The sequence below is a fragment of the Oenanthe melanoleuca genome, chromosome 2 (assembly GCF_029582105.1).
Source record: "Oenanthe melanoleuca isolate GR-GAL-2019-014 chromosome 2, OMel1.0, whole genome shotgun sequence".
NCBI lineage: Eukaryota > Metazoa > Chordata > Aves > Passeriformes > Muscicapidae > Oenanthe > Oenanthe melanoleuca.
The window spans coordinates 146,952,945-146,966,924 of NC_079335.1; the positions used below are offsets into that span (position 1 = coordinate 146,952,945).

General features: G+C 43.7%; 1 protein-coding gene across 6 annotated transcripts in view; it reads right to left on the minus strand.

Annotated features, from left to right (window-relative positions):
- Positions 1-11,815, minus strand: part of ALS2CL (ALS2 C-terminal like) — a 96,752-nt gene extending 84,937 nt beyond the window's left edge. For 3 of the 6 annotated variants that reach the window (XR_008839756.1, XR_008839755.1, XM_056483754.1), the window contains exons 1-3: positions 5,173-7,641; positions 1,278-1,386; positions 8-200 (exon numbers count right to left, since the gene is read on the minus strand). Coding sequence is in view for 4 of the 6 variants with exons in the window: in XM_056483754.1 (XP_056339729.1) it covers positions 8-200; positions 1,278-1,386; positions 5,173-5,457 (587 nt within the window). In the remaining 2 variants the exon portion in view is untranslated. Of the gene's footprint in view, positions 1-7; positions 201-1,277; positions 1,387-5,172; positions 7,644-11,564 lie in introns of those variants that run through there. The other 3 variants (XM_056483757.1, XM_056483756.1, XM_056483755.1) reach the window with 3 other exon arrangements.
- Between the last annotated feature and the right edge of the window lie 2,165 nt (positions 11,816-13,980).

Consider the following 13,980-nt stretch of genomic DNA (forward strand, 5'->3'; position numbering starts at 1 on the left):
CACTCACTGGATGTAGAGGCTCAGGAAAAGATCTCCTTTCCAGAGGATGTAAAAATCCTGGATGCAGCCGGAGTCGGAGCTGCCGCGTTTTCCCCTCAGGTTCCGGGAATTCTCTTCTGTGAAATTCCAGAGGGCTTGGAAACGATCGTTGAGGAGCACCAAGAGCTGGAAGTTCTCCTTTTCCTTGGGATCGTGGGGCTCTGGCAGGGGAAAATCGGGAAAAATGGGAAAGTTTGGGATTCCCAAAGAATTTTGTGGAATGTGTTGTCTGTGTCTGATAAATCCTCAAAAGGGAAAAAGTGGAAATTCCAGGAATTTTCTGAGTACGTGGAGTTGTTTTGGAATAAAGGAATTTAAAAATTGGGGAAAGCGGGAAGGAAAAAAAATAGGAAAAATGCATCAGAAAAAGGGGAAATTCCAGGAATTTCAGTGTTCATGGAGCTGTTTTGGCTGGAATAAATTCTCTGGGAAAATAGAGAGAAAAAATATTGGAAAAATTGATGGGAAAATGGGGAAATTCCAAGGAATTCTCTGAGTCCAAGTAGCCATTTTTTCTGGAATGGGATAAACCAAATAATTTGGGAAAATAGAGAGAAAAAGAAAGGGAAAAATGGATCTGAAAAAGGGGAAATTCCAGGACTTTTTGGAGTCCATGGAGCTGGATTTGCTGGAATAAATAAGTAATTTGGGGAAATACAGAGAGAACAAAAAAAGGGAAAAATGAAACTGAAAAAGGGGAAATTCCAAGAATTTCGGAGTTCAGGGAGATTATTTTGCTGGAATGGGATAAACTCCATCCCAAACTCTCTGGATGCTCATCCCCGTGCTCCAGAGAGAAAATTCCCACCCTTTTCCCAGGGAACCATTCCCATTTTCCTTAGAGTCATCCCAAAAGGAATTTCCCAAAAGGAAAGGCCCCACGTGGCCAAGTCAGGGATTTCCCTGGATTTGGCATTTCCCTGGAGCTCCAAACCTGTTCCCACAAATTTTTCCTGCTGGGATGAGCCTGGAATGGGAGCAGGGCCAAATTTTTGGGATTTGTGGGATTAATTTTCCATTTCCATGCTGGAAACGTGGGATTGGGAATGCTGATCCAGCAGAAAACATGGATTCATCCCTAAAAACCTCCAGAACACAACCCTGGGCTTGTTCCCTGTCCCTTATTTTAGGTAACACATTCCTACAAAACATTTCCTCCAAGGAAACTCTTCCCAGCAGGAATTCCTTCTTTGATTGACTCCAGATGGGAATTCCAGAGAAAAATTCCCGGGATTTACCTGCCTGGAGCAGAGGTTTGAGGATGAGGGCGTCAATCCGGGCCAGGCAGGAGGAGAAGTTTTCCTCCACTTGGAGCAGCGATCCCAAAATTCCAGCTGTGGACATGGCCTGGAAAACAGCAGAATAAATCAAATCCCTGGAAAACACCAGGAATGAATCAAATCCCTGGAAAACAGAGCAGCCATCGGATTCCATCTCCAAAGCTTTTCTTTGGATTTCTCTCCTGAGGTTTCAGCAAAGGTTCCCTGCCCTTGGCAGCATTCCCAGGTGGGGTAAATCCCGAAAATCCCTGGAGAAAGTTGGGAAAGGAACAGAAAGGAAACAGCTCAGGTGGAGACAACCAAGCCAAATTTTCCCAAATTTTCCCAAAGTCCCGACACAAAATGTCTGGCAAGGCCTGGAATTCCTTGTGGTAATCCTGATTCATTCCAGAGTTTTCCCAGGAGAAAATCCTGGAAATCCAAAGGATGAAGGCAATATCTCATCCCATCCTCTCAATCCCATCCTGCTCATTCCCAAATTCCCGATGATCTCGGCACCGTAAAACATCTGGAAAAGCCTGGAATTCCTCATAGTAATCCTAATTTATTCCAGAGGGGTTCTCCCAGGAGTAAATCCCAGAATTCCAAGGGATGAAGGAGAAATCCATTCCCGCCCCTCTCATTCCCATCCCACTCATTTCCAGCCCTTTTTTCCCGAATTCCCAATAATCTCAGGGCTGAAAACATCTGGAAACACATGAAATTCCTCGGGATAATCCTAATTTATTTCAGAGGGGTTCTCCCAGGAGCAAATCCCAGAATTCCAAAGGATGAAGGAGAAATTTCTTCCCACCCCTCTCACTCCCATCCCGCACATTCCCAAATTCCCAATGATCTCGGTGCTGTAAAACATCTGGAAAATCTGGAATTCCTCATGGTAATCCAGATTAATTCCAGAGGGAATTAAATCCCTGAAATCCAAAGGATGAACGAGAAATCTCTCCTCTCTCATCCCTTCCCATACAATTCATTCCCAAATTCCTGATGGTCTCAGGGCCAAAAACGTCTGGAAAAATCTGGAATTCCTTGTGGTAATCCAAATTAATTCCAGAGGGAATTAAATCCCTGAAATCCAAAGGATGAAGGAGAAATCTCTTCCCACCACTCTCATTCCCATCCCTCTCACTGGAATTCAGGCCCAGCTGCTCTTCCTGGGATTCCAATCCCAAAAATCCCCTTTTCCCAGGAGCAGCACTTTGGGATCGCTCCTTTCCCAGCAGTTCTGGAACTTCCTCATTCCCATGGTTCTCTGGAAAAATCAGCGAGCAGGAAACGAGCTCAGAGCACGGAAAAACACCAGGAATGGAAAATTCCCTGTGAAGAATCAGCTGAGAGCACAGGAAGCGGGAAAACCACAAAATTCCAAGATTCCTGCAGTGCTGGGAAGCAAAATTGGGAATTCAAGGAATGGGGAGGGAATCATGGAGCACTTGGAGAAATTGAACCTAATTCCGGTGGGAGAAAAATCGGGAATGTGAGGAAAAGTTTGCTCCAATCTGGTCTTGGATATTTCCAGGGATGCAGCAGTCATGGAATTCTCTGGGAATTCCATCCCAGCCAGGAATTCCATCCCAATATCCCAAATATCCCACTCTGAGAGTGGGATGCATTCCCTGTTTTCCTGGCATTCCATCCCTCATTCCAAATCCTTCTCCAGCTCTCCTAGAGCCCCTGTGGGCACTTGGAAAAATTCTGGAATTTTCCCTGGAATCATTTCCAGTTCCAATCCAAGATCAAGAACTGCAAATTTTTTTCCACCAATTTTTTTCCCAAGGTCTTTCCCAAAAATCTGGGAGAACCAGGAAGCTCCTCCTGTCCCATCCAACCCTTTGGATGCTCTGGGAAAACAAATCTGAAGGCAGGACAAAAACCAGGAATGTCCAGCACTTCCAACTCCTGCTCAGCATTCCAAGGAGCAGAATTCCCAGAGGAAATTTCCCCCATTTCCCAAAGAAAATTCCCCCAGTTCCTGGAGGAAATTCCCCCAAATTCCCAGAGAAAATTCCCACAATCCCCGAAGGAAATATCCCCAATTCCCAGAGGAAATTCCCACAACTAGCACAAAAAATTCTCCCAATTCCCAAGAAAATTACCACAATTCCCAAAGGAAATCCCCACAATTCCCAGAGGGAATTCCCACATCTTCCAGAGGATATTTCCCTAATTCCCAGAGGATATTGCCACAATTCCTGGAAAAAAATTCTGCCAATTCCTAGTGGAAATTCCAACAATTCCCACAGATAATTCCCACAATTCCCACAGATAATTCCCACAATTCCCAAAGGAAATTCCCCCCATTCCCAGAAGAAATTCCCCCAATTCCCAGAAGAAATTCCCCAGCACTTTCCTGCCCAAAGCCTTTCCCAAGGAAATTCCAGCTCGGGAAGCCCAAGGTGCTTTTCCAACGCCAATGGAATGTCAACATTCCCAAACAGGTCGGGCCTGTGGCTCAGCTAGGCTGGAATTAACCAGAGCTGGTTTTAGCAACCAAACCTAAACCCAGGAGCTTCCCAAGGTTTATTCCACTCTTACTCCCAAAAAACCCCAACTCTGGGATCAGGAATCTCCAAATTCCCAACTTTATTTCCTCTTCTTCCCGAATTTCTCTGGAATTTGCAGATTTTTTGGCCTCCAAAATCCACTCAGGGCCGGATTTTTGTGACAATCCTGCCCACATTCCCAAAAATTTTTCTGCCCTTTGGGAATAAAGCTGCCAGGAAACAGCTGCACATTCCAGGAATTCCAGGGCCAAAAGTATTTTCCTTAAACAGCCTCAGCTTTAGGCCAGGCCTAAATAAACCCAATTTAAACCCAGCCTCAAACTAAACCAAAGTTTAAACCAAATTTCAAACCCAGCCCCAAATTAAACCAAAGTTAAAACCCAGCCCAAACCAAACCCAAACTAAACCCAAGTTTAATCCTAAATTAAACTCAAATTAAACCCAAATTAAGCCGCAGTTTTAACCCAGCCTCAAACCAAACCCACGTTTAAACCCAAATCAAATTCAAGTTCAAACCCAGCCCCAAACTAAACCCAAATCAAACCTCTGTTCAAACCCAGCCCCAAACTAAACCCAAATCAAACCCCAGTTTAAACCCAGCCCCAAACTAAACCCACGTTTAAACCCAAATCAAATTCAAGTTCAAACCCAGCCCCAAACTAAACCCAAACCAAACCCAAGTTTAAACCCAGCCCCAAATAAAACCCAAATTAAACCCCAGTTTAAACCCAGCCCCAAACTAAACCCAAATCAAACCCCAGTTTAAACCCAGCCCCAAACTAAACCCAAATTAAACCCCAGTTTAAACCCAGCCCCTCCTCTGCCTTGAACTCTTCATTATTTTTAAAACTCCTCCAAAACGCCACTTTTCCCTCCAAACCGAGCCTTGAATCCAAACTTTTCCCGGAATTCCAAAGCTCCTGGAAGGTTTTTGGTTTGGTTTTTTTGGGATCACCTCTCACCGGACAGAAACCTGCTAAACCGAGTTTATCAGCCCGGCTTTAACTCTGGATCTCTTGGCACCCCCGCGGCTTTTCCAGCTTTGTTTCATCCGCCCTGGAATTCCAGGGGAGGCTGGAAAATCCCTCCCTGCTGCAGCAGCACCGGGAATATTCCTGGAAAAGCCGCGGTGGGAGCAAGGACAGGGTTTGAATTTTGCCCGGAGTGAAATTCCTAAAAAACAAATGGAAATTCCTTAGGGGAAAGCGGAGGTTTTGTGGGAAAATCCGTTCCGGAATTTCCCCTTCTACCTGGGGAAAGCATTCCCAAATTTCCTGCAGAGCAAATCAAGTTCTGATCCCCCAAAACCAACCAGGAAATCCCAAATTTTGATGGATTATGGAGCGACCTACCTGGCATGAGGCAGCGCAGGAAAATTCCTGGCTGGAAAAAACTTCGGGAAACGCAGAAATCCGGGAATTCTCGGTGTTCTCAAGGCTGGAACTTTTCCCTCCCATCTCTCCCTCCCACATTTGGAGGCAGAGCCCCAAATCCCAACCACCCACGGGAGCCGGGATTACAAAATCCCAAAACTTGGGCTTCCCAAATTCCTGCTCCTCCTCTTCCCCTTCCCCTTTTCTTTGTTTTTCTTTTTTTTTTTTTTTTTTTTTTTTTTTAATAATCCCGGATTTTGTCATCCCGGATTTTGTCACGCCGGATTTTGGGGAAGTTGAAAATTTCGGGAAGTGAAAGGGAAAAAGGTCAAGGAGGAGTTTTTTTTGGGGAGCAGTTTCGCAGCTCCCGGCGCTTTTCCAGCCCCTCTCTGTTCCCACAAAAAAAAAAATAAATAAATTTGGAATTTTTTTTTCCTCCCCCTCCTCCTGGCTGGCTCCCTCCCACTTGCTGAAGATTCCAGGAAATCCTTGGAAAAGTTTTTTTGTTTTTTTTTTTCCCTGCCGGCAGGGAGGGATGGACGGCACGTGATGAAGCACAAGCTGTTTCACTTCCTCCTAAAACCCCAAAAAAAACCCCAAACTTCCCGAATCCTTCTCTCAGGGGGCCCCAGAGCTCCCTGCTGCACCTCAGCCAACTTTAACCGTTTCCATCCCTCCTAAAAAAATCCTAAATCCATCCCCAGAATTCCCAAATCCGTCCCTCGGGAGCTCCCCAAGTTCTCTGTGCATTTTAGTCGCCTTTAACTCTTTCCCTTCCTCTTAAAAAAAAAATCCTAAAATCGACCCCAAAATTCCCAAATCCGCCCCTCAGGAGATCGCAGACATCTCAGCCCCAGGAACTCTCTCTTCTTCTCCTAAAAAATCCTAAATCCAACCCCAAAATTCCCAAATCCGTCCCTCAGGAGATCCCGGAGTTTTCTGCCACCTTTAACTCTTTCTGCCCCTCCTAAAAGATCCTAAAAAAAACCTCAAAATTGGCAAATCCCTCAGTCAGGAGATCCCAAAGTTCTCTGTGCAGCTCAGCCACCTTCAACTCTTTCCCTCCCTCCTAAAAAATCCCAAACCTGACCCCAAAATTCACAAATCCCTCGGTCAGGAGATTCCGGAGTTCTGTGCAGCTCAGCCATCAGAAATTCTTTCCCCTCTCCTAAAAAATCCTAAATCCGACCCCAAAATTCCCAAATCCCTCGGCCAGGAGATCCTAGATACCTCATCCCCGGGAATTCTCTTCCTAAAAAAAACCCCTAAATTCAACCCCAAAATTCCCAAATCCGTCTCTAAGGAGCTCCCAGAGTTCTCTGCTGATCCTCAGCCTTTAACTCTTTCCCTTCCTTCTAAAAAAATCCTAAAAACAGCCCCAAAATTCCCAAATCCAGCGGTCGGAATCTCCCCAAATTTTCTGGCAGCTCAGCCCCCTTTAACTCTTCCCCCTCCTCCTAAAAATCCTAAATCAAACCCCAAAATTCCTGAATCCATCAGTCAGGAGATCCCCGACATCTCTGCCCCAGAAACTGTCTACCCTCTTCTTAAAAAAATCCTAAATACATCCTCAAAAATTCCCAAATCCTTTTCTCTCCGGGTCCCAAATTTCTCTGCTGCAAATCCGCCACCAGGAATTATTTTCCCTGCTCCTAAAAAACCTAAACCCGACCCCAAAATTCCCAAATCCATCGGTCGGGAGGTCCCGGAGTTCTCTGTGAAGCTCAGCCACTTTTAACTCTTTCCCTTCCTCCTAAAAAATCCTAAATCCAACCCTGAAAAATCCCAAATCCTTTTCTCAGCGGCTCCCGGAGTTCTTTGCTGCACTTCAGCCACCAGGAATTATTTTCTTTCCTCCTAAAAAATCCTAAATCCAGCCCTAAAATTCCCAAATCCAGCAGTCAGGAGATCCCAGATGCTTCAGCCACCTTTAACTCTTTCTGCTCCTCCTAAAAAACCCTAAAAATAACCCCAAAATTCCCAAATCCTTCTCTCGGGGGTCCCGGATTTCTCTGCAGCTCAGCCACCTTTAACTCTTTCCCTTCCTCCTAAAAAATCCTAAATCCAAACCTAAAATTCTCAGATCCATCAGTCAGGATATTCCAGACACCTCAGCCACCTTTAAAATCATTTCCCTTCCTCACAAAAAACCCTAAAAACGACCCCAAAATTCCCAAATCCATCGGTCAGGAGATCCCAGAATTCTCTGCTCTATTTCAACCTTTAACTCTTTCCTTTCCTTCTAAAAAAAATCCTAAATCCAACCCTTTAAAATCCCAAATAATCCCTCAGGAGATCCCAGACACCTCAGCCACCTTTAACTCTTTCTGCTCCTCCTAAAGATCCTAAACCCGACCCCAAAATTCCCAAATCCATCTGTCAGGAGATCCCAGACGCTTCAGCCACCTTTAACCATTTCCTTTCCTCCTAAAAAATCCTAAATCCAACCCCAAAACAGCAAATCCCTCGGCCAGGAGCTCCCGGAGTTCTCTGTGCAGCTCAGCCACCTTTAACTCTTTCCTTTTCTTCTAAAAAAATCTTAAATCCAACCCCAAAAATTCCCAAATCCTTTTCTCAACAAGTCCTAGAGTTCTTTGCTGCACCTCAGTCACCAGGAATTTTTTCCCTCCTCTTAAAAACCCTAAACGCGACCCCAGAATTCCCAAAATCCTCGGTCAGCATCTCCCAGAGTTCTCTGTGCAGCTCAGCCACCTTTAACTCTTTCCCCTTCTAAAAAATCCTAAATCCAACCTCAAAATTCCCAAATCCTTTGGCGAGGAGATCCCAGACACCCCAGCCACATTTAAGCATTTCTCTTCCTCCTAAAAAATCCTAAACCCGGCCCCAAAATTCCTAAATCCTCTGAGGAGATCCCAGACACCTCAGCCCCAGGAATTCTTTCCCTTCCTCCTAAAAAATCCTAAATCCAGCCCGAAAATTCCCAAATCCGTCCCTCAGGAGCTCCCAGAGTTCTCTGCTGCACCACAGCTTTTAACTCTTCCCCTTCTCTTAAAAAAAATCCTAAAACCAGCCCCAAACCCACAAATCCCTCGGTCAGGAGCTCCCGGAGTTCTCTGTGCAGCTCAGCCACATTTAACTCTTTCCTTTCCTTCTAAAAAACCCTAAACCCGACCCCAAAATTCCCAAACCCATCGGTCAGGAGATCCCAAACATCTCAGCCCCAGGAATTCTCTCCTCTCTTCCTAAAAAAATCCTAAATCCAACTCCAAAAATTCCCGAATCCTTCTCTCAGGGCGTCCCAGAGTTTTTTGCTGCACTTCAGCCACCTTTAATAATTTCCCCTCCTCCTAAAAAATCCTAAATCCAATCCCAAAATTCCCAAATCCTCTCCTCCATAAGGATTTTCATTTGAAATTCCTGCAGCATTTTTCCCTCTAAACATTCCAAGAGTTTCTGATGCACATCGAGAGCACAGAGATGGGATTTGGGGAAAAAAAAAATCAAAAAAAAAAAATCCCAATTTCTGGAATCACTGGATCCAGAATCCCGGCTAATTCCAACAGGATTTCCACCCTTTTGCTCCAGGACAATCCAAGGTTTTGGAAAAGAACATAGAGCTCAGAATTTCCTGGAATTTCCATGGATCTGCTCTGCTTTTAAGATCTGATGCTGTAAAAAAAATGGGATTCACTTATCCAGGAGATTCCTAAAATGGAGGAATCTGCTCCAAGTGTGGAATTCTGTGCCTTGCAAGCTCAGAATCCCGGGATTTTAATTTTCTGGGAAACCAGGATGGAATTCCATGTTTAATTCCATAAAATTCAGTTGGAAAGCAGGATGGAATTCCATGTTTAAATCCAGAAAATTCAACTGGCAAGCAGGATGGAATTCTGTGTTTTATTCCAGGAAATTCCTTTGGAAACCAGGATGGAATTTCATGCTTAATTCCAGAAAATTCAGCTGGAAACCAGGATGGAAATTCACGTTTAATTCCAGGAAATTGTGTTGGAAAGCAGGATGGAATTCCATGTTTAATTCCAGAAAATTCAATTGGAAACCAGGAGGGAATTCCATGTTTAATCCCATAAAATTCAATTGGAAAGCAGGATGGAATTCCATGTTTAAATCCAGAAAATTCAACTGGCAAGCAAGATGGAATTCCGTGTTTAATTCCAGAAAATTCCATGTCAGGCATTCTCCAGACTCACTTGGGATGAGCAGGAGGATTTTTGGGAAGGGTGGGAACGGACCTGGAAAAGCCGGAATGTGCCAGGAGAGGCCGGAATTCCGTGGGAATTCAGCTGCAGCTCCCGGGGCACTTCCACCACGTGGCTGCCGCCGGAATTCCCCTGGGAAGTTACAGAACTGGTCCAGCTCGACCCACAGGCACCAGGAATATTTTATTCCCTTGGATGGGAATCAAGGATTTGTCCCTTCCCTTTTGGAGGCCAGCAGGACCCAGTTGGGATTCAGCCTTTTCCAGCTTTTCCGAGGGCGTTGTCCAAACATTCCATGGATGATTTTTCCTGTGGCCTCATGGAGTTGGTGGCCTTGGAGTGACCTTTGCATCCGTATCCAACCTTTCCCAGATCCTTATCCAACCTTTCCTGTCTATATCAAATCTTTCCAATCCTTATCCAACCTTTCCCATCCCTATCCAACCTTTCCCAGATCCTTATCCAACCTTTCCCAGATCCGTATCCAACCTTTCCCAGATCCTTATCCAACCTTTCCCAGATCCTTATCCAACCTTTCCCAGATCCGTATCCAACCTTTCCCAGATCCTTATCCAACCTTTCCCAGATCCTTATCCAATCTTTCCTGTCTTTATCCAACCTTTCCCATCCCTATCCAACCTTTCCCAGATCCTTATCCAACCTTTCCAATCCTTATCCAACATTTCCCATCCCTATCCAACCTTTCCCACCTGTATCCCATCTATCCAATTCTTATCCAGTCTTTCCAATCCTTATCCAACCTTTCCCATCCTTATCTGACTTTTCCCATCCATATCCAACCTTTCCCAGATCTGTATCCAACTTTTTCCATCTGAATCCAACCTTTCCAATCCATATCTGACCTTTCCCAGATCCTTATCCGACCTTTCCCATCTCTATCCAGCCTTTCCAATCCTTGTCCAAATTTTCCCCATCCCTATCCAAACTTCCCCATCTGTTTCCAACCCTTTCCCATCCCTATCCAACCTTTCCTGTCCATATCCAACTTTTCTTAGATCCTTACCCGACTTTTCCCATCCATATCCAACCTTTCCTATCTGTATCCAACCTTTCCCAGATCTGTATCCAACTTTTCCCATCTGAATCCAACCTTTCCCAGATCCATATCCGACCTTTCCCATCTGGATCCAACTTGTCCCATCCCCATCCAATCTTTTCCATCCCCACCCAACCTTTCCCAGATCTGTATCCAACCTTTCCCAGATCCATTGGGACAATCTGGATCTGTCCCACTGGGCTGGAAGCCACTTCCAAAGGTGAGGAACATCAGCTCCGGAATGATCCATAAAAAACGGGATCCTCCAGGATCATCCAGCCCCTGCTCCTGCCCAGGACATCCCAAAATATATCCCAAATATTCCTTGAGCTCTGACACCACCCGGAGAGACCAAATCCCCTCATCCCAGGGAATCCCAACATTCCATTGGAACCAGGATTTGGGAATATTTATCCCACTGTTCTGGCCCATTCCCGACATTCCATCCAACACTGGGATTTAGGAATATTTATCCCTCCTTTCTATCCCATTCCCAACATTCCATCAGGGACTCTGGCATTTGCAAATATTTATCCCACTGTTCTATCCCATTCCTGATTTTCCATCCAGCTCAGGGATTTGGGAATATTTATCCCACTGTTCTATCCCATTCCCAACATTCCATCAAGGATTCTGGGATTTGGGAATATTTATCCCACTGTTCTATCCCATTCCCAACATTCCATCAAGGATTCTGGGATTTGGAAATATTTATCCCACTCTTATATCTCATTCCCAAAATTCTATTCAACACTGGGATTTGGGAATATTTATCCCTCCTTTCTATCCCATTCCCAACATTCCATGGGGAACTCATGGATTTGGGAATATCTATCCCACCGTTCCATCCCATTCCTGATTTTCCATCCAACACAGCGATTTTGGGAATATCTCTCAGAAACGAGGCACATTCCCACGGAACAGGATTTTCCGGAATTCCCAGCTTCCCACATTCCCCCGTGCCTTTGGATCCCTTCTGAACCCTCCAAAACATCGGCACAGAAATTCCCAAATCCCAAAATTCCTGAGCCGGAACCTCCCGATCTCCACAACAGCACAAATCCAACCGGATCAAATCCCACAGGATCCATTCCTGGACAATTCCAGAGGAATCTCCCAACAAAATTCCCTCTTACCTCGGGATCAGCCGGACTCCAGATCCATGGGAATGGGAAGAGGAAAATTCCGGGCTCCAACTCCTCTCCGGACTCAAATCCAAAGGGAGGGAAGGGAAATTCTGGGAATTCTCCTTTCTCCCAAGGTGCACCACAACATTCCTGGTCGGCATGGAAACCTCTGGCAGGCGGAAAATTCCAGCGGCTGGAATCCGAGCCTGGAGAGGATTTAAAGGGAAACGCCACAAAATTCCCCAATATTCCCGATTTTTCCTCCTGGAATGATGAAGCTTCTGGATTTTTCCCACTGAGAATTCCCGGCCACAATCCGCAGGGAGAATTTCAAATGTGAAAGGTGAAGGGAAAAATTTCCTCCTTTTCCAGAGATTTCCCTGCAGCCAAAGGGATTTGCCTGGATTATTTTCCTGGATTATTTTCCTTGTTTTTCCCAGATTTTCCTGGATTATTTTCCTGGATTTTCCCAGATTTTCTTGGATTTTCCCAGCACCCAGTCCCTGGCTGGGTATGAACTGGGATCCTCTCAGATTTTCCTGGGTTTTCCCAAATTTATCCAGATTTCTCTGGATTTTCCCAGATTTTCCCTGGATTTTCCCAGATTTTCCCAGTGCCCAGCCCCAGTTCCCTCCTGGTTGGGATGAACTGGGCTCCTCTCAAATTCTCCTGAATTATTTTCCTGGATTTTCCCAAATTTTCCTGGATTTTCCCAGATTATTTTCCTGGATTTTCCCAGATTATTTTCCTGGATTTCCCCAGATTTCTGTGGATTTTCCCAGATTTTCCTGGTTCTCTCCCAGTTGGGACAAACTGGGATCCTGGAAATCTCCGAATATCCATAAAAACAGGGAATTACTTGGATCTTGGATTTGCTGCTCGGGGGGAAAACCAAGGAAAGTGGAGAAAACCTGGATGTGATTCCTGGAAATTTGGGAAGGGAGGGATGGAGATAATCCCACATTCCACAGGAAAAGAGCCCTGAAATCCCAAATTCCCCCTTGGGAATGTGGGAATGGCAAAGCTTCATTCCTCTAGAAATAAAATAAATTAACATTTAAAAATAAAATTGATAGAAAAATAAAAGAAAAATGAAATAAATTAAAATAAAGGCTAAATTAAATAATAAAATAAAATAAGTAAAATTAAAAATTATAAAGTAAAAAAATAATAAATTAAAATTAGAAAATTGAAATAAAATAAAATTAAAATTAAATAATAAAATAAAAATGAAATAAAACCAAAATCTTTTAAAATATAAAAGTAAACAATAAAAATAAAACAAAAGTAAGATAGAATAAAAATTTTAACAGTAAAATAAATCAAATTAAAATAAATTAATTTTTGTTTTTCTTTCTTGCTGAAATAAAAAATAAAATCAAGTGAATTAAAATATAATAAAAAGTAAAATAAAAGTGAAGAATTAAAATAAAAGTAAAAACAAAAATTAAATAGAAAGAAAAAGCAAATGAAATAAAATAAATTTAAATAAAACTTTAAATGCATAAAACAAATGCAAAAGAAAATCTTAAAATGCGAGAAAAAAATTAATAAATAGAACAAATAAAAATAATAATAAAAAAAAATTAAAATAAAAGCTTTGGGAATAAAAGGACGGACCTGGAATTCCCATCCCAGAATTCCCAGAGTTTATACTCTGAGCACCTGGAATGCATTCCCAGAAAATCCTCAGAACCAGATCCCAGATTCCCACAGAATTTTCTGAAAGGAAAAAATTTAATTCCCAAAAAACCCTGGGAATAAAAAGATGGAAGCTGGAATTCCCAATTCATGGATGAGACACTGGGAATAACCTGGAATTCCCACCCAGAATTCCTGAAGTTTTTACTCCAAGTTCCTGGAATGCATTCCCAGAAAATCCTCTGAACCTCATCCCGGGATTTCCACAGAATTTTCCAACTTTCAACTCCCAAAGTTCTGGGAATAAAAAAAAGGAAGCTGGAATTCCCAATTCATAGGCAAGGCACTGGGAATCACCTGGAATTTCCATCCCAGAATTCCCAGAGTTTGTACTCTGAGCACCTGGAATGCATTCCCAGAAAATCCTCAGAACCAGATCCCAGATTCCCACAGAATTTTCTGAAAGGAAAAAATTTAATTCCCAAAAAACCCTGGGAATAGAAAGATGGAAGCTGGAATTCCCAATGAGACACTGGGAATAACCTGGAATTCCAATCCCAGAATTCCTGAAGTTTATATTCCAAACCCACAGAATGCATTCCCAGAAAATCCTCTGAACCTCATCCTGGGATTCCCACAGAATTTTCCGAAAGGAAAGAATTCCATTCCCAAAACCCTGGGAATAAAAGGATGGAGCTGGAATTCCCAACTCATGGATGAGACACTGGGAATAACCTGGAATTCCCACCCAGAATTCCTGAAGTTTATACTCCAAGTTCCTGGA